Source organism: Convolutriloba macropyga, chromosome 7, assembly GCF_964194025.1.
Source record: "Convolutriloba macropyga chromosome 7, txConMacr16.3, whole genome shotgun sequence".
Classification (NCBI taxonomy): Eukaryota; Metazoa; Xenacoelomorpha; order Acoela; family Convolutidae; genus Convolutriloba; species Convolutriloba macropyga.
The window spans coordinates 35165736-35190374 of NC_134474.1; the positions used below are offsets into that span (position 1 = coordinate 35165736).

Genomic DNA, 24639 nt, shown 5'->3' on the forward strand with positions numbered 1-24639 from the left:
GTCAAGACCAGACTTAACTAAAATTTCCATAATTATTAAGCAAAAAATCCAACTCTATTTAAGACATATGTTATCATACTTGTATATTTAAAAACTTTTTACGTCATTTCTACTCTCAATCTCTTACGTAGACTTGGAACATTTGGCGTATATTCGTCACGGTTAACAAAAATTCCTGACGTCAATTTTGAAAGAAAAAACTGACGTTTCGCTGTCGTCCTTTTCAACCAATCGACAGTTCAGAAATGAAATCCGCAGCGGGAGGATCAGCAATAAATAGAGCTTGAAATCTACCAAAAAATTGGTCGAAACTCCATAAATTTGTCTCAATGCACAATTGTTGACAGTAACTTGTCTGTCACTGCTCCTGTATATACAGCTTACATGAGGTGAAATGCAGCTGTTGCAGCAAAAACTTCTGCTTCTGGTATTTGGACTTGTGAGTAAAAAGCATTAAACGCAACGTAAGTTCAAGTTAGAATATTTTTGCAAAACAGGTCTTACACTCAAATGTTTGTCTCCGATTTGTTCGGATATCTGAGCGAAATGGTATACATAAAGAGATACCGTCCCGTGTTGTCTGATCTGTAGTAAGCCCAGTCCAAATCGGTATTGGAAAAAACTAAGATTCACAAATAGTCAACTGAATTTTCAATTCAACCGTAAGAATATAGTGGAAATACAGTTCTAAAAGTGAACTGCAACATATCCAGTCAGATTAGTAGCCGCTTAAAGAAAATGGGTGGTTTAAAGCTTTCCTGATCGAGTGTGGGAGAGCAGCCGTTACATTAACATTTATTGTTTAAAATATTCAATCAAAACTTTTCACTTTTCTGCCCACCGAGAGAACTGATGAAAGGGGTCTGAATCAGAGCTAATTTTTGGGTGCTAAAAATTTTAAGAGTGGACCTGATCTCCCCGGTAAAAGTCATAACATTTACCCCTGGGCTTTTCCCTAAACTCCACTTCAAAACACGCAAAGAGCATTACGAAAAATTAAGAGTGAAAAAAGCCATTAATGAAAATCAACCGATTGACTGTTCTGGATCAAATGTCAAACGAAAATGACTGATGACAAAACAGAACATGCAGCCAACAGAATGCCGAACTCTAAGAGTAGAGCAATAGAAAACATAACTTCTTTCACTTAAGCCTACCTAATTCATAAACATTTTTAAAAATAAAATTTTTGCAATACATTCTTGGAAACAAACAATTTCAATTAGTAAAGTGGTTTGGTGAGGGGCGTAGTTGGGCGGTGCGGGGGGAATTAGTTAGAGGGGGCATAGTTAATTGGGGGGTAGGTATGGTTGATAGCTATAGCTGGGAGGAGAGTAGGTTGGGGGCTCTCACAATGACCTCTTAACCTGGCATGTTACCAGCAGTTCCATAGCCATTACGAACAATGCCACTGTTCAAATCTATTGTTCAAAAACAAAAAGCAACGTTCTCAAACCGAAGTCAACGTTCTAAAACATAAGCCAATGTTCGAAAACAAAGTCCAATTTCAAGCAATGACTTCAGCTAAACATAGCCGGTAGAATACCGGAAAATACTCGAATCGTCGTGCATTATTATCTCTAACCTAGCCTTACCGAAATCAGAACATCAAAATAAACAAGAGAAAAAAAGTAGCCCAACAAACCACATTAAAGAATTTTAAAAATTCCGTCAATTTTTTAGGTGCTGGGGGAGCTAGGTGGGGTGGGTGGGTAGATAGGTTGGGGAGGTGGGTAGTGCTGGGGTAGTTGGGGGGGGGAGGGAGGTGGGGGTAGTAGGTGAAGGGAGGGGGTAGTTTTGGGTGGTAGGGGTAGGTGGGGGAGGTGGGTTGGGGCGGGGGCAGGTAGGTGGTGGGGGGGGGGGGGGGGTGGCTGGTAGGTGGTGGGGGGAGGTAGGTAGGTGGTAGAGGGGGTACGTAGGTGGGTGGGTATATAGTTTGGGGAGGTGGGTAGTGCTGGGGTAGTTGGGGGGGTAGGTGGGGGTAGCTAGGTGAAGGGAGGGGGTAGGGGTAGGTGGGGGGTAAATTGGGGGGGGTCGCGGTGTCGGTGGGGGAGGTAAGTGTTGGGGGGGAAGTATGTGTTGGGGGAATATGTGTTGGGGGGGGGGGGGTAGATAGGTGTTTGGGTGGGTTTTGTGCGGTGTAGTTTAGATAATTAGGGGTGACTTATATAGGAACAAAAATCTCAAAATGACCTCTTCACCTTAAACATTACCAGCAGTTGCTAATTACTAAACATGACAAACGAAGCTACTGTTAATGTCCAATGTACGAAAACAGAAGTCAACAATCAAAAACTGAAGTAAATGCTCGAACAGAAAGAAGTCAAAATTCAAGTCATGAGCAAACTTGCTTTCTGCTAAAAAAAACTTGTAGAATCTCAATACTCCTCTTCGAGTCGTAAAAAAACCCTGTAGAATACCAATACGCCACTTTGAGTCTTAAAAACCTGTAAAATATTGATACTCTTCTTCGAGTGGAAAAACTTGTAGAGTCGCAATGTCTCTCTTTGGGTAGTAATAACCTGTAGAATACCAATACTCCTCTTCGAGTCCTGAAAACCAAGAGCATGGCTATATATCTACGCTCAGCTGACAGCTTTGCAGGTACAAAAATGTGATCCATTTAACTCTTTTAAGAAATGCGTAGAAGCAGGATTCAAGTTTTCACTGATAAAAGTGGGTTGTTTTGCTATCTATTTCCAAAAATTAATGAAATTAGAAAAATCCACTTTTTTGCTACTTTAATTGTTGAGAAAGTTTTTCATTGAACTGTTCTCTTTACTTGTATAAGCAGAAAAAATGATTTTTCACCCAGATTTTTCAGATTTTATTGAGTCTGAAGGTAACATATTAGAAAATTTTCCTTCTGAACAAATTAAAAATGACTGTATGCAAAAAGTTGAATTTGTTATATAGTTATTGTCATTTTTTCATGACAGGATCATGTTTATGTTCCAACACATAGTTTAGTCTAAGCATCTAGGATAATTAAAACACAGTGCGTTGCTTTATATTGATCAAAACGCAAAATTCATATAATGCCTCGAACTATTAGTTTCATTGCCATTTCAGAAATTTCAGTGTTTTTGTTTTGCTTCTATTACTGCCAAATTTTGAGATCTATAAGTCGCCACAGCAACGCCGTCAGTAGATTGAATACACTTCATTTTTCTGTTCTCATCTAGAAATTATGAAACTGAAAAAAGCTTTAAATTGGTGAATTACAGAGAACCAAAAATCTTGCAATTGTGAACTATTGGATGATATTTAGCCAGATGATAATTTAAACAGACCTTTTTGCCCGTTGTTTGTGACCACTCGGGTTAGACACTGGACCTGGTAACCTGGAATCAAGAATATCGGGTCAAGCACCTGCCAGAACCAGGAGGTGTGCAGCGGGTTCTTGTCTAATGGAACAAGGATTGAGTTGTTGGAATCGGGGTCTGGGTATAGTCTCCAAGAATAGGCTGTCCGAGAGTTGTTCAAGTGAGAGCAGGCAGGCAACAGTGAGTTGTAATGGGACCGGTTTAAAACATTGTACTCGTATTTTTCATCGCAACCCTGTGAATCATACATAAGAGTTTTAAGATTTTGTAGAAAAAAACATCTCTGCAAATAGGATACATAGGGAGTGCGTGCATAAAAAAATTAAAAAAATATTTTTTTTCAAAAAAATACTGATTAAAAAGCGTCTTCGGTTATGAATTTATCCAGTATGCATGAGAAAAATCAAGATACGAATCTAACAATGAACCATTATTTATACTGAGCACCCTCGGGCTGACCAAATATGGGTTTTTGTTTGCAAAGTTTGTGCACTTTCCGTGATTGAATTTAAAACGGTAATAAAAAAAATTGCAGTTTTTGAATTTGGCTGGGTTGATTATCTCCCAGTGAACTGGAAATTGGTCCAACTTGATATGAAATCTACTAGATCTTGTTAAATATTGTTAAGATCTTGACATGGTACTTATCATGACAATATCGAGATTTGTAGGAGCTTGCAAGATCTTCGATTGGCTGCCAAGAAACAAGATAATCTTGGGAAGATAACCAAGAATGATTAACCGAGACATGGCAAGATAACAAGTTATAAAAATTGAAAAGCAATTTTAAACAAGAATTAGCACGAAACAAGAATTGCTCATATTGTTAAGCAAGAATAATCAAGATTGGATATTTTCCGTTTGTGTCCCCCCGTACGCATTGCACCCCCCAGTTATGGGCCGCGTATCATTACATAGCAAATCTTTATGTAAAAATATTGCACTTGCGTCTGGGGGGGGGGCGCAAATAATATGTACCTTCTAAGCTGGGGGGCACAAACAAAAAAGGTCCGCAAGAAGTAGTAAGTAAATACTGTCTCAAGAGAGGGGGGGGGGGGGTTATCCTACGATACTTAAACATGGGATAATAGGGGGTTATCCTAGACGGAAAGGGATTAACTTTCATTCTTTACCAGATGTGACTATTTCCAAGGCGGCAAACTTGATTCGGTCAAACAGCCAACTTTGTTCTAAATTTCGTTCCGATAAGAGCTGCAAGTGAACAATTTATTGAAACGTATTTTAGCACTCATAAACACAAAATTTACACGGTTAGGAATTCAAAAGGCGCAATTTACGTAGTTAAGTACAATAAGTTTATTGTCTGCGTGCAACTTTAAATGCTGGTTCTTCTTCATAATCGCTACTACTACTTTCACTGCACTCATTAGCTTCATAATTAATGAATGGGTTAGGGGAAGAAGAGCTGGAGCTGGTGGTAGCATCGAAATCTACGATATCATCGCTATCAATATCGTCCTCGTTAATAATACTTGTCATTGCAAATCCCGGGTCAGGTGTTTCCCATTCTTCCGGGCTTTCACTTATTGTTGTATCCGGTACAACAAAACTATTATTATGGTCCCAGTTTGGACTCGAATCTAGGAGAAGGTGAGCATAATTTTCTACATTTTCGTAGTCCCACTCTACTTCATCGCTATCCCAAGAAAAATCTTCGACTCGGCAATGATCAATTTTATAGTGGCCGAATGGTAGTGTTTTAATTCCCTCGTTCAAAATGTGGCGTTTATTATCAAAAGCAGAGAGACATATTTTATTCGTTGAAACCGTTTGTAGAACATGCTTTTCCGAAACAATCCTTGTGTTTTCAGCGCGCAGTGTACTACCAGTCACAAGTGTATTATTGTAGTCTGCATGTCGAAGCAAATTTTGGGCTGCTCTTGTTATTCCTTTGGCGGACATTTTTCGGTTACCTATGAACAGAAAAAAGCAGTCAAATTATGACAATCATACAAGGTTAGTTGGTACTTTGTTAGTTTTTTCTTGAATCATTAAACGTAAAATACTCACTAGTGGAAGTAATGCTGTACAGCTTTGGCTTCAAGCATATAAACTCTTTTATATAATCCCCACAAATTCGTCTTTGAATTTTAAGACGACGCGCTTATTTTCTTCGCTGTAGAGTTCGTGATCTTCTGGGTAATTTGAGAAGTCGAATTGATCAAGAACATTGCTCTCCTTCAGTTCACGGTAGTGATCTTCACAATTGATCCGGTATAGCAAGCTATCAGTATCACTATAAAGTAATCGACAGTCAAATGAAGATCGCATTGTTCCATAGTGAAACTGATACATGTAGTATTTCGCTAGATCAAGTATTGTGGCCCCTACTATAGTTGGTGTATCCCAATAGATCTTTCTTGGGCGGGAGGAGAGAGCTGCCATGTTCTCGCCAAACACTTTGAATTTTTCAAACTCAAACTTGCTTACTATGGTTAGGGTTCGTCTTGCGTCTCTCGTAAGCTCGACTTTCATCCGTCGACGTTTCGATTCGCAGTTTTTCCCATAAACGGCGTTGTTCATTAGTTTATAGAAACTCTCCTCAAATTTATTCGAAGCCGCTTGTCTCTTCTCACTGTTCAGGGTTATATAGGGTGTTAACCAATTGTTTTGAGTAAACTGTAGCACACGATGCATTTTCCTCACGACTAATCCCAAGTTAACATACAGTTTCAACAGCTTGTAATGCAGCACATAAAGGTCTTTGTCGAAGAAAGTCTGCAACAGTTTTGAAACTTTTGAGGGGGGTAAGTTATGACTCTCTCGCAAATTCACTTGGTAGTCACTGAGCCAGTCATCCTCAACAATATTTTTCGATGGTGCGAGGGGGAAGTCCTGATGGTAATCGTGTAGACTTGCTGGATAATGCAAGTCGACTTCCACGAAGTAACCGACAGGGTTATCATCAGGACAGTTTAGTATCTCAGCCAGTGTAATATCAGAGTTAAGCGTAAAATCTGACTGAGGGAGTTTTTCATTTTGCATGACGCCACCGTATAGGTTATTGGCGTCCACGCAGAAGCCAAATGTCGAGGGTTGTGAAGAGTCGTAATCTGGTAAATATTTATTATTTGCTGTAAACTTTCTCATCTCGTAGACTGAACATACTCCCCCACGTACTGCTCCTTCTATCATATCGAGGTGCTCGCGTTCTGTAAGCAATTCGACCTCCGCCTTGCATATTCTCAAGGATGCTTCCTTAGCCATATTTGGCAGTGTGTAAAAGTGCATGCAATCGAGTTTGTAGGTGGAGAAACTGAGCTCTCTGTGGAACTCACAAACGCATGCGAGAAGAGCGCAATCGGTTTTCAGGTATGCATCGTGGTAGTCTTGTAGAGTTTGGCAATTCAGAGTGTTCCACATCGTCTTGGCGTGGTTCAAGTTTTCTTGAGTTATTGTTACTGCGTTTCCTTCTAAAGTGTTACCCCATTCATTAAGAGGCGGTAAGGATTTTTCGCTGAACTTTTCTCGACCGCTAACATATGAATAGGGGTAATATCCTTTTTGCTGCAGGAGCTTCAATTCTGTTGAGGATAGGTTAGGAAAGACAGAAGCAAGTATTCCAAAACGATCTCTTGGTAAAATGTCAACCAACTTTTCGAGAGACCAATTCATCATTTTGAATGAATCAATGAACCTCAGATTTTCATACTTTTTGATCACTTTTCCATCATCTAGGGTTATGGTCTCCACGAGTACTCCAAAATTCATTGGATTTTGGAGTACTCGTGTATTTTTCATCAGTAGATGGAATTACACTTACAGTGGTCGTTGGCTCACAAGATTGGAGGGCTAAACAAATGTGATGAAGGTCATAATTTTGTATATTATGACCCACCACAGGGGTAAAGTTGACGTTCCTTCGTGCTCGATTGCATTTTTCATGAGCCCAGCCAAGAAATTGTCCGCTGTAGTGGCAGTGATCCAGATCAATTGATGATTGTTCATCATTATCCTCAAAGGCTTCGTTACATATCCAACATTCGCTAGCTGCACTTTTCGGATACTGGCTACGGTCACCTCTGAAGAAAGGAAAAACTCGTTTGCGCTTGTATATATCCTTGGCTAGTGTGTGTAACATGTTTACAAATTTAGTAATGCAATCTTCAGAGCTGTCCACGTGGAAGAAGATGGGTTTTGTTGAGTAGTGATCAATTACCGCAAGTGAAAACCCACAGGGCTCGTGTTTTTCAATAACTCTGGTGTATGAGTTGTTCCCGTGGGGCCTGCATCCTGCTACTGGATACAAGAAGGATTCGAAGTCAAAGTAAATGACTAATGGAACAAACCAGGTAGCGGCCAAGTTTTTGAATTTATATAAATTTTTTCCTGGAGCTGGTAATCGAACAACAGCCGGCGCATTTTCACAGCAGGTTTCCATATGTGCGGTAAGCTTTGCAAAGCCTTCTTCACACAACCAGAAACAATTCCGGCAAATATGAAACGCAAAGCGAAATTTGGTATTTCGGAGTTGACAAACTACCTTAACCAAGTTGGTAATCAACACATAATGGTAACAGTCTGCTTCGTATAAAAGCAAAAGATCCATTGTGAAGTTTGAGACAAACTTTGACACTCTGAGTGGAAATAAGTCTCTACCATCATAACCAAAAACGTTGATTCGAACTTCATTTAGATTTTCGAACTGATTGATGTCTTCTAGCCCCATGGGCATATCGAAGTGTTCAGTTGGTTGATGAAGGTTGGCTTGCTTGTACGTTTCGGGTGAAGTTTTGTCTGTGTTGTAGTTCCTTCCTGGTCGATCTAAGCTAATATTGTTGTGCATATGATATGCAGCAATATAGCAGTAAAGGAAGCAATTTGCGTCCTCATGGCTACGAATATTAAGTAAACCGCGGCAATTTTGTAACTTTGATGGTAACGCAATGTAAGACGAGCCAGTTATAGGTCGGTAACGGGCAAAGTTCACAATTATTTTGATAACTTTCTCAAGCACCCAACCACTACCATTAGAGGCAAATGTCGTAAGCACTATCATCATCTTCTCGACCATAGTCCAGAAGGTCTCACTGCTAAGTTCCTGACTATACACCGGTGTCATGAGCGAATTTGCATAAATTTCAATAAGCTCATCTTCCTGATCTTCGTTTTGACTCGGCTTTCGGAGTTGAAGATGAGCACTAAATTGAACGTTTTGTGATCCTTGTGAGAGTTTTTGTTCTATAAGCGAATCGATTTGTGGTTTATGCTGGAGCATGAACTGAGCAAGGTCTGTGTTGGCTTGGGTTGTTGATGGCGGCAGATGGTAGCTCTGAAGGGTACCATTAAAGGCAGTTTCGGCCGGCGCTTGAGTTGGTTGGAATTGATCGCCAAAGACAGGTAAAGAATGCAAAGAACTCATATGCTGAGCAAATAATCTGGTGTCGTTAAAACCCATATAGCAGGACCGACAACAATTTGTAAATTTTTGATGACAAGTCATCATGTGTTGTTCCAGTTCAGAAAGTTTTCTACAAGTGAATGTACAAATACAACAGGTAAAGACTGGTAAACCTACTTCGTCGGGATGGTAGCGATGCTCATGGCGAGATTGATTTCCTTTGTTTGCAAAAGTTGCCGAACAATATTTGCAATTGAAAACCATAGTTGAAAAATTCAAGATTCAAAAGTTAACAGAGATAATGACAACTTTCGTAAACATGTAACTCAACTTCAAATGGCGAATCTATTTCTATTCCACACGAGGTTCATATAAGACGCGCGCAATTCAAACTTTCAAAATTTTCGAATTTGATTGGATAATAAGAGCGCGTCCCCGCTTTAGTCAACTACTATGAACATATCAAGTTGCGTTGAACGTAAAGTAGCGCTTGACTTTACGTTTCTCACTGAACAACACTGACATGATAAAACTTGTTTGTTATTTTCGAATTATTAGTACAATATATAAAAAGATTTTTTTAAAACCAGGGGTAGTTCTTTTTAGTTATTAGTTATATGTGATGTAAGAAAGCATATCAATTGCAATTTTTTTGATTTGCTAACTTTTAGGTTTAGTCAAAGTAAACTTTTATGAATTTTCAATGATCTTTCAATCAAATATTTTAATCTTTTTTCTTCATTTTCATAGATAATATGCTCCAATGACATAAGGGTAGAGGAAACATTTGTGTTTGAATCCGTTAGACGTAATATTACACTCCAGTAGCCTACATAAAAAGAAAGTTTTGATTTGATTTGCATAGAATTTTTGAATAATATTGCAAAAACATCGCTTTTTTGTACACTTTGTTAAATTTTAAGTACAAGGGAAGCTTTGGACGGTTATCATGCACAGTTTTATTACTGTCACGGTGTTTGAACAGCTAAAAAATCTACTAAAAGCAAATGAAATGTTCAATTTTTTTTCGCTTAATGTTGCAAAAAAAGCGATTTTTGTATTTTTTTTTACTGTAGATGCCGATGAGTGCGTCTGACGATGTTGGTCATCATAACCAAAAATGCTCCCCGGGCACTAAAACGCAGGAACCGACAAGAAAAAATCCCTCATCTTTATCAGGAAAAAAGTTAGATTTTCTGTCAATCATGATCAATCAATGTCATCACATGACAGCCAATGACAAGCCCCCTGTTGCAAGCATTTTTCGATGACAGCTGTTATGAGATGATTTTGTCTCCAGCCCCCAAAAAATTGGTTTTTTAGAAAAAACCTGGGGTATCATTATTATTTCGGGTACTTGAATTGCTAATTAATGCCAGATGTTAATGAGACGTTAATGTCCAGATGTTTTGAAAATCGGTGAAGGAGCCGTTTTTCGACCCTGACCCTTATGACCAAAAGTGACAAGCATGTACCACTGATTACAAATCCGTTTAAAAAAATTGGAATTTTTTTTCGTTAATTACTAATTAGACTAATTAGTTGCTAATTAGCTGTTAATTAATGGTTAATTATCTCATGAAGGATTGAGTTTATTTTGACGAGCGTTATGAGCTTTTTTGTAGTACAGTGTCTGATAGTGTCAACCCAATAGTCAGTTTCATCCCAACTATCTGTTGGAGCCGACTTTTTTGGGGTCAAAGGTCACCATGAAAAACAAAAAAAAATTTTTTTTTCGTTTTTTTTTCAACTTTTTTAGAAGAAATGTGGTCAATTTTTTTATTCATATCGGTAGCCCACAAAAAACAGAGGTAATGGCGTTCAGGTTTTGAGTTTTCGTTCCGTCGAAAAAAATTTATTAAGCAAAAAAACCGGAAAAATCTCATTTTTAATAAAAAAATCCTTTCTTTTTTTCCTCCTTTTTGCTGAAAAAATGATGTTTTACTAGTTTAACTAACACCTGAAGGTATACCCAACAGGAGCGCTGATATTATATCAGCATACGAGGAACGATTTGCTAAATGAAGTTTTTGTTTGATAAGGACTTTATGCATTTTTTGAAGCTTTTGTTCAAACCTAATTTTACATTTCAATAGCTTTCTCAACGAATTTTCTCTCAACCAATCAGAAGCTTGTTTGCTTCCTGCTATATATTCGAACACGTTTGAACATGTCCATTTTGGAATTTTTCTCCCAACTTTGTCTCACTAAACAGTACTGTTTTTGTGAACATGTTTGAACATGTCCATTTTTGTAAAATTCTGATTCTAAAGTCTGCTAGCTATGTAAAAACATTAAAAGAAGAGTGTCAATTAGCGAGCTATTCACAAAAGATAGTAACACAACACACCAAAGTGCAAAGGAAAAACAATTCAATATTAAATAAGTTGTTAGAGGTCAAAAAAGTCCATTAGAGAGTCTTCTTGTTTTCGTTTTTTTGGTGCTGCGCACACTACTGGAGTTTCTGAGCAATTGGGTGTCTTGACATCGGCTGAATTTGTTTGGGGTTGTGGTGTCTGAAAGTTTGAACCAGATAAAATGTTGACATCAAACTGACTTGCAAAATTGTCAGAGATCTTGTTCTTCCTCTGGAAATCCTCAAAGAGTGACGGACTTGGGGTTGGAGTAAAAGTTGGGCTTGGATCCACAGCAGGAGTTGTTGGAACACTGACTGAAACACTCGGTGGCTGACTGTCCGGTGAGGATGGTGATGATTTGACACCCCACATATCACCCAAATTTTCGTAGGCTTGATATGTACCGAGTTGATTCTCGAATAAGGGCACACAATCGCAGTCGTATCTGTACAAGATACGTCTCACTTCCTCCGGCAAAGTTTCTTCAGTCGATTGCATTTGTGGTATAGTTTTTGGTGGTAAGTGTCCTCCAGAAGTAATGACACTGGATTCAGCCGGCTCCGTTTTTTCCGGTAGGGCAGCAATAGCGTTAATAAATAGCTTCGGTATCAAACAATGCTGGTATGTGTACCACAAATCGTTTTTTCTTTTCTGTTGTATCAGTACGACAAAATTTTAAAACACGGTTTGGTAAACAAGAGTTCTCTCAAAAGAGATAGCAGACTCCGAAAGAATTTTCACGGACATTGTTTTCAAGTTCAAGTTCGATTCAATAGTTAACTGTTAAGTAAGAGCAAAAGAAAGAAATGAACACAAGTACAAAATTCTTTCCCAACATGTGTTTCGCAAGGTTCGCCTTATCTAAGACCAAAGAAATGATTGGAGCATAATCACACCTAGTTGCCTAATATATTGTATATAACATGTGGTTAGCCACACTGTTGTTCCTTTACAGAGGAATTTGGGGTCACATCTGTTTGGTATTGGTTTTATGTAAATTGTGTGTGGTCTCTGCACTATACTATCTAGGGTCACATCTGTTCTAAATCAACTTGTATGTAAAATACATGGGTGCCTACACTATTAATGGTTAACTATCTCCCACACAGAAGTGTGGGTTGTGGTGATAAATTTATTGCTTTCTATACAAAACACATGTACTTGTTATCTTTGTTCGCAAGTAGGTTCTGCATGTGTTTCGCAAGGTTCGTCTTTTCTAAGACCAAACAAATGATTGGAGCATGGACACACCTAGTTGCATAATATATTGTATATAGCATGTGGCTAGCCACACTTTGGTTCCTTTACAGAGGAATTCGGGGTCACATCTGTTTTGTATTGGTTTCATGTAAATTGTGTGTGGTCTCTACACTATACTATCTAGGGTCACATCTGTTCTAAATCAACTTGTAATATATATGGGTCCCTACACTATTAATGTTTAACTCTCTCCCACACAGAAGTGTGGAGTTGTGTTGATAAATTTATTGTTTTATATACAAAACACATGTACTTGTTGTCTTTGTTCGCAAGTAGGTTCTGGTAGTTTATAGAGGTATGGTTTTAATTAACTATTATCTAAGGTCACATACGTATAAAAATCTAAAATGAACAGTCTCAAGTACGCCGTGGGGCGTACTTGAGAATGTATTTACCAATCACTTGGATTTAATTAAAAATATGACGACACTGGTTTGATCCCAACTTGCCGCGCCTCTTAACTTCGTAGTTATTTACATTAAGAGCAAGTGATAAAACAAGTTGCCTACCATGCCTTTTACTTCCTCAAAAGACACACAGTTTGGAGATTGCTATTTCGACATTTTTCAAACAGAAAAGCGTTTGGTCAGGGCAACTTTAAAAACGTACGAGAGAACCGGAACATATGTGTTTCTAAAGTTGTTCAAGAAAGCGGCCGAGGATTACGAGTTTGAACAGAGAATTTCTCTGACTCTAGAAGAGTTTGGAAATTTAGTCAAAAAAGCAGAAAAAATACGTGAAGCTGCTGCAACGCAAGATTCAAAACCACCCCCAGCAAAGAAGCAGAAATTTGATCAGTGTAGTAGAGATGGTGGAAGCAATGTTTGAGCGATCTCCCAACTATTTCAAACAATTTCAAAAGCAGTTCAAGTTTTTAATTGCTGATGAAAAGCCAAACTTAACAGCTTCGAATAACTATGCTGTGTGTCCTCATTTTGAGTCTGAATTTTGTCAGTTACCAACTAACCATTTTCACGTTCTGATTGAGAGTGCAACCGATATCGATGTTGAGACCATGAAGCCAATCAAAATTTTTGCAGTTCCCTGTCTCTTCACTACCTTCAGACACTTATTTTCAACCTCAACTAGTCTGGAATTTAAAGGAGATACATTTTCAAAATTACAGCTTGCCGTTGACTTTAATAACAAATCTGGAGAGAAAATGGATACAGCAAATGTACGCAAGCGACTTCCACCCTTGGCAACAGCGGCAACCAAACTATCAAAATCTACAGCGGTCACTAGCGGAATCTCAAAAACATTGGCGAGATCTACATCAATTGTACCACAGAAAACAATTCACATTTTTGTATGTTCTACAATTTCTTCGAAAACTCAAACTGATCAATTTAGTAGTGAAACTTTAAAAAGAGTGGAATCAATTTTGAGTGGTCCTCATTCTGGTGCTTTTTGTCAGATTATGGATATATTTATGAGTGGTTTTGGAAAACTAAACATTGATTCTGACTTACTATTTGTTCGTCTTGTATATGAAGAAAAAATTCAGTTTTAAAAAAAAATTTATTTCACAATAATAGTTTTGTTAGAGCATCATGTGAAGAGCAAAGCGAATCAATTGAAAATCACTACAATTTACAATTTGTCTATCGTCAAATATTAAATGAGCAATAAAAATACAAAAGAGTCCACACAATTCTGAGTTTTGACCTTGAATTGGTTGGTTTTCAAGTAATTGGTGAAACTGTACATTATTTTTTGCAAGTCGTTGATAAATATTCTTGTAAGAAGACAAGGATCGTCCAAGGGGATCAGCAAACAGAAGATGGTCGTTCTTTTTACAAATGAGGAGCCAGTGCGTGCCAGGACTTTGAGATTTTGACGCATTTACTTTTAAAAAAGTATTTGATTTCAATTTTGAAGGAAAATTGTCTGCTGCAAATACACCTCGAAATTTGTGCTTTAGTTTTTGACATCTCTGAATTAAACCATTAATATCATCTTCGTCCATCATCAGTTTGTTAGAATATGATTTTTTGACACTCGTCGCGCAGTATCAACAAAAATTGTACTAGCTTTTTCTCCAATAATAAAAATTTCAATGTTGGTCGGTAACGCTGCTGAAAACTTCAACTCGATAGATATGGAGCAGTTTGTTAGCTCCGGGTGTATAAAATCATGAGAAGCTTCTTGGGTGCTAGTCAGATCAAATACCATTATAAAATGGTTGGGATAGTCTGACAGATTTATTCCGTGTCCATTGTCAATATAGGCTAAATCCGATATTGTATTAAAATAAAGGCGTTTGTTATCAGTTGTAGATATTGGGCTATCAGCCACTGGTAACCCGTTGCGATAAATATATATCTGTTCCAAGTCAAATTTTTGAAAATGAAAAGGATTTTGCATGTTGTTGCCCAAAAAAGCTTCGTTTGTATTGAGACAAATGGCTAATCTTCGGATTGGCTCTCGTGCAAAAATGTCCTCTTGCTTCCAACTATGCAGACCAGTTGAAGCCAAAAACGTCTTTGTCAAAGTTTCAAAGTAGGGATAGGCAGCAGGGCTAGAAAGCAAGGTTTTTTCGATGGCAGACACGACCTCGTCATTCAATGTCATCTTGCGAACGTACAAATTAGCTTCAACAATTTTCACCTTGTAATGTTTTGCAGCATCATCCGAAATGATAACAAAATCATCAATAGATCTTCTGAATGCAATACGAAGAGTTACACCACTGAGCAGATGTTCATCACATGTGAAAAAGTCTACCGCTACTTTACCATAAAAAGTGCATTCTGCTGACTCTCTGACCGAGTTTTTTCTTCGAGCAATTTCACCTGCTTTTATTGCAGATGGATCTTCTTCGTAAGAATAGCCTTGACATGCCAACCAAGTGTTCTTTGCGTCTTTGTTATGTGAGAACTCAGTTTCTATAAAACTCTTGTGTGCGTAATTTCCATTTGCGTTAGAGATTTTTAACCCGTTGGCTGACACTGTGCAGTCAGAGAAAAGTGAATGTAGCACATTATTGCAAAAGTATGGAGCATCGGTTTTAGCAGTGTCAGCAGTAGCTGCCCCGTCATATTTGAGATCAGCTCCCGAAGACTGAACAATTTTGCATTTGACTTCCAAAAAAATTTTTTGTAAATCAATAGAGTTGTTACGATCACCAGTTACCTCGAACTCTAACATGGGTCCATCAGGACTATAAACAGGTCCCAATTTTTGACAAAAACTTCCATCGAAAGTCACCAAGAGCGCCGGCTTCTCAAACAGATCCAAAGAGCTATGGGTTGCTTCGTTTGGTAACAGGATAGCGATCATATTTAATTTGAGAAAAGAAATCAGACCGACTTCTTTTTGGAACTTTTCGTTTTGAAATGACCAACTTTTGTTTGGTTAATCTTTTTCTTGGTGATTTTTTTGAGCGACTCCTAATCGTTTTTCTTTGTTGCCGAAATCTTGCTCCCCCTGTTTGTTTTTTAACAGTGTTCCTTATTGTATTTTTGAGTGCTTGTTTGGGTGATTTTTTACTGCTGACAACGTCTAGCAGCTCTGGAACACTTTGCTTTAAAAGTTCTTTTCCAATACGTTTTGCAGTAGGAAGAATGAAACGTCGAGCTAGGGGCAAAGCGACCCGCCCAATTCCCGCAGCTAATGCACCAAAACCACTGCCTCTTTGCCGGTAGTGGCCAGAGATATGTGGTAAGGATGTTGCTTGGTTAGCGTAATAAGAGTCCATGCTAATTGGAAAATTTTTTGAACTGAAGGGTTAAAATGACTTTACCGGTTCCCGAAAAGGGAACCAATTCTCCCGTTTCTGTGCGAAGCTCAATCGATATTGATTGTATGGTGTTTGATAAGAATTTTTTGTAATCTAAATTGGAAAAAACAATTCGATGAGTTGGTTCAAGCTCGCAGACACTACCGTTTTTCAGACGTTGTTTTGAATCAATGACTCGAAGCAAGGGGGCTTTTGTATCACCGACGTACTGGTACTCAATAATGTTCGTATATATAAAAATTAAGTGCTTTCCCGAGCAAAGATCAACGGGAAATTCTCCATAGTATGCTGCCGTTTCATCACTTTTCATTAGTCTGTTTGATGTTGCGCTTTTCATTTTGTACCCGATGTGTACTCCACTGCCATCTGGAATGCCCGAAAAACCAATAATGCTGGGAATTTCTTTACTGGGAAAAGTAATTCCTTCATTTTTTCCCATCAAAATTTCAAACTTTCCAGTTTTCTTGATCTCTCTGAATGAAAAGTTTGGTAGTCCAACAGTTCGTTTGATAGTAGTTAGTATGTCAACAACTGAATTATAAGTTCCTGTCATGATAGACAATTTTTCACCGTTATACGGACGAGAGATCACATTGGCTTCGGTAGCCTTTTTCTGGCTGTCTTCGTACCCTTTTAAGCTATATACTACCATGTCTCCATTTACAATATGCTCAATTTTTGTGGGGAAAATGATCTCGCTGAGAGCTACTCTCCAGTCACCAGCGAGTTGAATTTCATCATTGAAAAAAATTCGAAATGAACTGAGGGTGTTAGAGTCAAAAATTTCCATTGAAGCAGATGAAATAACATGCACAGTGAATTCATCGGTGAAACGGTTTTCACTCATTTTTCTCTACACGAACAAGCTGTAACTCTGGTTGATAAAATTTACCATCAATTTTTTCACCGTTTGCATCAATAAGTGAATACGTTGGCGGATTGAAGGTTGCTAAGCTTTCTACTTCAAAAACTTCGTCGGTGAAAGATTGTTTATACCCTTTCCTGAAGGCTTCGTCTTTTTTGACAATTCTAACAAAATCTCCAACGTAAAATTTGGGTCTCTGAAACTTGATTGTTTGAGCGCTCAACGAGACAAGTCGTGGAATATCCTTTTTAGTGACTTTATTTGGAGCAAGTTTGGTTACTCGGTTGACTCGTGAATTAATTGTTTTCACAAATTGATCCAGTTTATCTATGTAGGAGTATGTCCACTTTTCTTCAAGGTACTTGTAGATAATGTTTTTTAGTGACCGAATGTTCCGCTCTGCGAATGCAGACTTTTTTTCACTAAAAGTGCTGTATAAATGAATTCCTCGTTTGTTGCATAAGGTTTTGAAGGCTCCAAGAAACTCTGTACCATCATCAACCCACACTTTTTGTGGTTGCTTGTTTTTTATCATTTTTTTAAAGGCCGAGGCAGTTTCCGTTGCATACTTTGTTTTTAAGGGCTCCACACGAAGGTATCTGGAAAGACAGTCGACCGCAACCAATAAATATTTAACATTTCTGTTGTATTTTGCTAGTTTATCCACAAAAGCCAAGTCAACGGACCAAATTTCATTTATGTCTTTTACTATTACTTTAAGTCTTGGAAATCGTAAACGAATTGGGCGATATTTTGGAAAAGATGACTTGGTTTCCAAGTATGTCTTAACTTTACCAAATGATAATTTGCTTTGGGTTTTTAATCGCTTTGGGTTTCCAAACGATGCAGGTCCCTTCAAATACAGTTGATCCAACGTTTCTTTTCTCAGAAGAAGTAAGACCATTTTTGCTGTTTGGTGTCTCCTTCTGCCGTCTTTTTTCTTGTGCCCGTTTTTCTTTGATTGGTAATTTGATAACCGCTTCCTGATTGTCCTCGTGGGCTTGCAAAAATTTCTTCTTCGCTTTCGGATGCTTCCAAGATCTGTTTGGCATAGGTATTCGAAACTAAATGAGGTGGAAGATCGAGAGCTAATAATGCTCGAGAATATTTTTGAATGTCAATTTTCTTTGTTGACTGCTGTGTGTTATACAAAAAAGTTGACGCTTTTAAGCCAAGTGGTTGGTTATCAATATGAATGATACCACCTGGATCTTCAATGGATATTGTCGGGGATTCTAATATCTTGTTGAGAATGATTTCTGCTCTTCCGATTTTATTTTTCTCCATCACTCCCAAATCTCTCATTATTGACTGAAACGTTGTAGTTGTACTTTTTTTGACAATAGGTTCAATTTCACTGTCATCACTCATCGGCTCCTCTTTTTCCTCATGATCTGTTTCAACATTTATGCTGGGTTCTGTCTGGACTGCTCCATCCTCTTTTTCACTTTTTTCCGGATTTTGTAACATGTTTCTTTGAATGAGAGACAATTGCGTGGCTTTCTGTTTGTAGACAGGATTGTCAAAAATTTCACTTTTTGCCGGTTGTGTTGACATGAACATTCTTTTGGGAATTAAGATAAATTCTTCAGTATACATTATCACTTCCTCAGATGAAGGTAACACGAGAGAGCAATAACTTTCAAAAGAACCGTGTTTTTAGCAAAAATCTGCCTTTTATTTTTTAAACTTGTTTGTTTAGCTAAAAGTTTTTGAAATGAATTTTCATGACCTTGTATTAATGTCTTCTTGACGGGAACGTTACCGTTGACAACATTAAGCAAACACTCGCAAAGAAAGTTAATAAAACTATTTGGTGCCCACTTGATTAGTTCTTTTGACTTTATGTCCGATGTCTCTAACATTCGCCGCAGCATACAAAGCTCTTTCTCTCTCATTTCTCAAATTGGTTACAACAGCTTTAGCTGGGGGAAGGTAAAAAACGGATGGTCCTGGTGGAACAATTTTGGAGCAGTAACGTAAAACGTCCGATGTTTTTGGATCCAGATCGATCAGTAAATGACCAAAGGGTTGTTTGTTTGCTAGCTCGTAGCTATCTTTCAAAAATTGCGTGTTATTAAGCTGTCGACCAATTAAACCAATCTGTTGAATGTCACGGGGTGATTTAAATAAAATGATGTGTGTTGTATTAAGATCAATAGTTCGTGACCATTTACTTTGTTGAAATAAATTGTTTTTTACGTAAATTACACTAATGTTTTTGTGACGTCCTGCTGTAGCCAATTTCGAAAACTCTTTGTCATTAAAAATCTCTTCACATGAATCGTCAAACACCAGCAGACAGTTTTCGAGCTCCGATATCAGATCGAAGCTTGAAAATTTGGTAAACTGTATGTTTAATTTTGCCTCTAGTGACTTAAATTTGGGTTGTTCATGTTGGTAGAAATAAGAAATCGAGAGGAACTTTGGAGAAAAAGTGTTTTCGAGTAACATTCTGAAAATAAGCTCTGTTTTTCCACAACATGACGGACCGCAAACAGCCATAAACAACCGGTCAGTTGTTGAAATGATTTTATTCATAATTTTGGGTTGGGAAGAGCGTATCCAACTGTACAAGAAAGAAGAGAAAACCAAAATGTAGACTCTTCACATTCAAGCTGGAAAAACACAAGTTTTACCAGAGAAACTATTATGAGAAAAATTATAATAAAAACTTGTGTAAAATAAACAACTTCTGATCGTGGTATCCTTGAATTACAAAACCTCCATGATCGTCTTTCATGGTGATTATCATCAAACACTAAGTCAGTTATTGCCCCGCCTGTATCTAACTGATCCTCTGCTTTACTCATTTCAAAATAAGTTATTTTTTAAAAAAAAGGTAAATTTGGTTATTTCATTATATAAATTTCATAAGATACAAATTGTGAGTTTTGATTATCATTGATAAAAGTAATGGTGTAGTTCGCATTTACTCTGTCAGTTTTTTCTCTGAAAACAATTGACTGTACGTTGTTCTTTTCAATTCTTCGTCTTATTTCAGCTGGAAGGCTCTTATGCTTCAGTGACATCAGAACTGGTTCTGCACGCTTGGGCATAGGTAAAGGGGTTAGTTTCAGCTTTCGCATTTTCTCTTCCAAAGACATGGTACAATTGAAAGTACTCCAAAAGTGAAAGGTATTTCTTGAAGGCTTCTATTTCAGCTCCAGTACAGACAATTTGCTGTTTCCTCAGTACAGTTTGACCACGACTGTCAACTTTTTCCTCTTTGACAAATGTAGCTGTTAATTGATTTTCATCCGCTATACAACTGTAAACCACCAAATTTGGGGACAAGTTCACTTGAAGTAGAGACGATGCTGCTTTCTCGGACCGTCGATTCATTCGTTAGCCACAGGTAAAAAAGTGTAGCTTTTTTTCTTGCACAGTGTAGATTTCTTTGCCGCTTAGGACAGCTTAAAACATGTAAAGTACAAATTGGTGTCTCGTGAAAAAATTTCAAATTTTCAATTTTTGGACATAATAAAATCTCTAAATTGATAACGCCCTTTTTGAGAAGTTTCTGAATAGTTTCTGTTTTTTCTGTTCCCTTCGCATAAAAAGTTGCCAAGGGAAATCGAAGTGCTATGCTATCAAAAATTTGTTGCAAATAACAATATGGATAATCTCCACTCTCCCAATTCAAACCATGGAGATATTTTGACACCCAAATGTATGATCGTCTCTCACTCGAAGACAGTATGTTGAATGAAGTTGGGGGTAAAAATGACACAGTATCGCAATAATTTTCTGTCGAAACAGCTAGTTCTTTGATAATAAAACCAGACTTTTTATGTCGAAAGCCTTCAAAATCAAGAACAACTGGTCTTGATTTCAACATTCCAGCAAACTGAATAAATTTCTTTTAAAAGTCTTTACATATAGACAGAAGGCAAGTCCTGTCACGTGACCAAGATACTCGTTTGTCACCGGACACGGTAGGACATACGAATAGCCCGGCCCTTTTTCACTATATTCAAAGACAAAACCTGAAGCGTCGTGAAGTATAGCATGCAACCTCAAAATTTGCTAAAGACTTGAAATACTTGTCCAGAGATGAATTATCAATACCAATCAGTCCACCATAGGGTCTCATTTTCATCGCAATATCCAAATCAAGATCAGGATCCAAGTACTGACATGTTGCCAAGAAATAAAGAAACCTTTCACCGTATTGAAAATAATCCTTTTTCAATTCCTTGTAAATTTCGTGAATAGCTTTCAAATCAACCGTCGCTAGGGTTGTCATGGCGGAAAAATGAGTTTCAAGGCCGCCTAATCCACTTAATCCCTTTCCGTCTAGGATAACCCCCTATTATCCCTTGTTTAAGTATCGTAGGATAACCCCCCCCCCCTCTCTTGAGACAGTATTTACTTACTACTGCAAGATTTATCAAGAATAGTCAATATTCATCAAGAATTGAATGAAAATTCAGCTCCCGTTAGTTTATTAACCAACAATTGGTCCTACTTTTTTCAGTATAATGAAGTTTTTAAGTGTATGCAATCTTGCTATGTGCATAATGTACATCTTATACAGGACCGTCAACGGGAATGCCCCCCCTATGGTCCCATAAAAACTAAAAAAAAATCTAAAAAAATTTAAAAAACTGTCAAAAATTTCTATATTAAAGTTTCGAATCTCTTTATCAGAAGCAACTAAGTTTTTGTAGCAAGTACAGTACATTAAACACACAATAGTGATTTTTTAAAAATGCATTTGCTCTAAAAATCACGATTCCGAGCAAATTTATGAAAACTCAATTGATTCAGTTACTACAGCTAGGGGAACCACAAAATACAACTAAAAAGGAAATTATATCATACATGTTAATTCCCAAAGAGCTGAAGAGTTTTGAGAGTTTTTCAGACAAAAAGAAAAAAAATATCACAACTTATACCCAACTAGAACAAAAATCTTGTTCTTGTTGCAATCGACGTATACTAGTGACAACCAGTTAGTTTTGATCGTCTCGGACCCGAGAGAAATTCAACTTAGAAATTGAAGAAAACGATAATCTAATTTGGAAGAAAAAGATGAAAAATAGACTTTGCTATTCTAATTACGATATCTGGAAGAAAAGCAATCCTTCCTTTCTTAAATTAAGATAAACGGCGAACATTTTAAAATATATCGGTGAGTCAAACAATATTAAGTTTTATTAAGTGTTACTAATCTTTCATAAACTTATACGAGTTTGAAATTGACTTATAAACCGAACTGCCGTCACAAAATAAAGATATCACTATATGGTGGAATAAATCGGCATTAACAAAAACTTTTTGAAAAATAGCGCTGCCATTTTTTTCTTACAGTTTGTCTTCACTTGAGTTCCAAAGATATGCTTTACATTGAACAGTAAGTTGTTCTAATTTCAAAAACAATATTTTATTCGATTCTAGCATTTTTAGTGAACAAAGCGTTAATGAACCCCCTTATCAAAAGTACAAATAAGACTTTTCAAAGATCTGAAGCTTCCATATGTGAAAATATGGCGATTGACAGCAGACCAACAATAAGATAACCCAAAAACCGATTTTATATTCTCGACAACAAAACATAACGAAACGTCCAGCCCCCTTTTCCGAAACTTGGACTGTAAATCACAAAACTCAACTTTGAAAATCATTACTAAATGCAACCGAAAAGTTCTTAACTTCTCAGTTTTTCATCTTGATGTGTTTACGCAAATCTTTCAATGAACACAGAACAATTTTGAAGAATTCATTTGAAAAAAAATCAATTGCTTGAACCTCAGCCCAGAATGTCATATAGAAAAGAGAAATTGTTGAGAATATAAACACAACTGAAAACGTGTAAAAACCTAATTACGCGATTATTAATCAGCCAACATAGTGGTCACAAAACTCTGGGAGTGTCAAACATAATCATTCAATAATTAACGCTTCGAGAAGATTTTTTTCAAATTTTACAGTATATAAATAAAACAAACATTTAGCAAACATGGCTGACAGACTGCCGGAATAGCTGACCACGTACTCTACAATCAATTTTGTTTTAGCGATAGACATAATTCCTGAATACTGGCAATTCAAGTTACGCAAAAAATAAGAAATCAAGCTTGAAAAAGTAACAAAATGCAAAACCTATTACCGTTTTGCGTGTTTATGATTGGAGGATCAAAATATATATAGTTCACAGAATGGTCATAAGTAAATAAATTTGTCTTGCCAAAGACCTTTATCAACTTTGATAAACCTCAACTTAAGTCTGAAGAATGAAACAAGAAGATTTATGAAAACATAGTGGGCAAATTGCTGGAAAATAGCCACCGTTGACTCGCGTAACGCACATTGCGATTGAAAGTGAAAAAAAAATTAAGAGATAGAAATCGTCTTCATTTTTTAAGTGTCAAAGTTATCTTATTTGGTGTGTAATTTCTGGATAATCGGTTAGATTCGAAAATTGCATATAATTCAGCTTCTCAACTGATTGTTTTTAAGCATAATAGGAATACCAGCCAGCATTCGCTTCAATGAACTTCGATAACCTCACGCATTTTGACTTAATGAACAGGCATTACATGACTGTGACCGCATTCATGACATTACGTAATCCATCCAATACGTAAATATAAAAGCCATTCAGCTGAAACAGAGAGTGAAGTAAGTCAGAAGTCAAGCGTGAAAATCGAGATTTATGTAAAACAAAAGACGTGATTAAAAGTTATAGCTAATTTTAAAAAAGGAGCCCGACTAAAAAATAGCCGTTAAGAGGCTGATGGTGGCTATTAATGACAAAAAAGTAAATAAAATGAAATGAGCTATTTTTGGCTCAAAAACTCCTACAATTGACATGTTAACCTTGAATTAAAGCCTTCCAAGCCAAGCAGCTGCTCCACTCTAAGCACTTGCGTTAAACGCGGAAGAGAAGAAAACCAGCAACAAATACTTTCTACGCAGCCGATAAGAAATGCAGTAAAAAACATTTTCTACGACAATTTAATCAACGGCATTATACTCAATGCCATGATACCCACTTCCATGATACCAAATGCCATTATACACAACCTGCAATTTTCACAATGATTATTTAGCCGTCAATAATAAAATGGATGAGTGGGGTATGATAAGAATCAGTCACAGCCAAACATGGGATTATATTGCCCGTATAAGTAGGTCAAGACATTCTTGTAATAGCCACTGCTAATTTCTATTCGGATTATTGAACGAAAAGATTAAATTGGCATTGGGTATAAAAAGACCAACAGGACTAATATAATTGCTACAAACTTTGTTTGGGAGCAATTAATAATGCTCTAGAAAATAGTTGACTTACAGACATGCATACAAGAGGGACCCCAGCGATAACAGTGTCGTCCTCCAAATTGTATCTCTCTGAGTTCAACTGGTTCAAGGGAATCACTTTAGGTGGGCGAGGAAAGAGAAGCTGGTGATCGTCGTACTTATAGTCTCGGATGTACACTACTGTCTTGTTGCGCTAAATCAACACGTGTAACATTTATTCTGAGTCATAATATACCACAGAAATGAAAAATGTATAGGTAAAGTGAGAGTAATGAAGTAACTGAGAAAATCGACTATCCATCGAGAGACACGCAATAGTGCGAGATATCAGCCAGAATTTTCAATTAACTTCTGCAGAGTCTCGTAACCTTGCTTGAAAGACGCACTTTGCATTTTTGAAACCTTGCAGTGTAAATAGAAGAAAATTTGGCACTACAGAGATCTGGCATTATAAAACG

General features: G+C 37.3%; 1 protein-coding gene across 2 annotated transcripts in view; it reads right to left on the reverse strand.

Annotated features, from left to right (window-relative positions):
* The window catches only part of LOC142342815 (FRAS1-related extracellular matrix protein 3-like), a 190417-nt gene that overhangs the window by 19861 nt on the left and 145917 nt on the right, over positions 1-24639 (reverse strand). For both annotated transcript variants that reach the window (XM_075394404.1, XM_075394405.1), the window contains 2 exons: positions 24213-24374; positions 3294-3561 (listed from right to left, as the gene is read on the reverse strand). In XM_075394404.1, coding sequence (XP_075250519.1) covers positions 3294-3561; positions 24213-24374 — 430 coding nt within the window. The remainder of the gene's footprint in view (positions 1-3293; positions 3562-24212; positions 24375-24639) is intronic.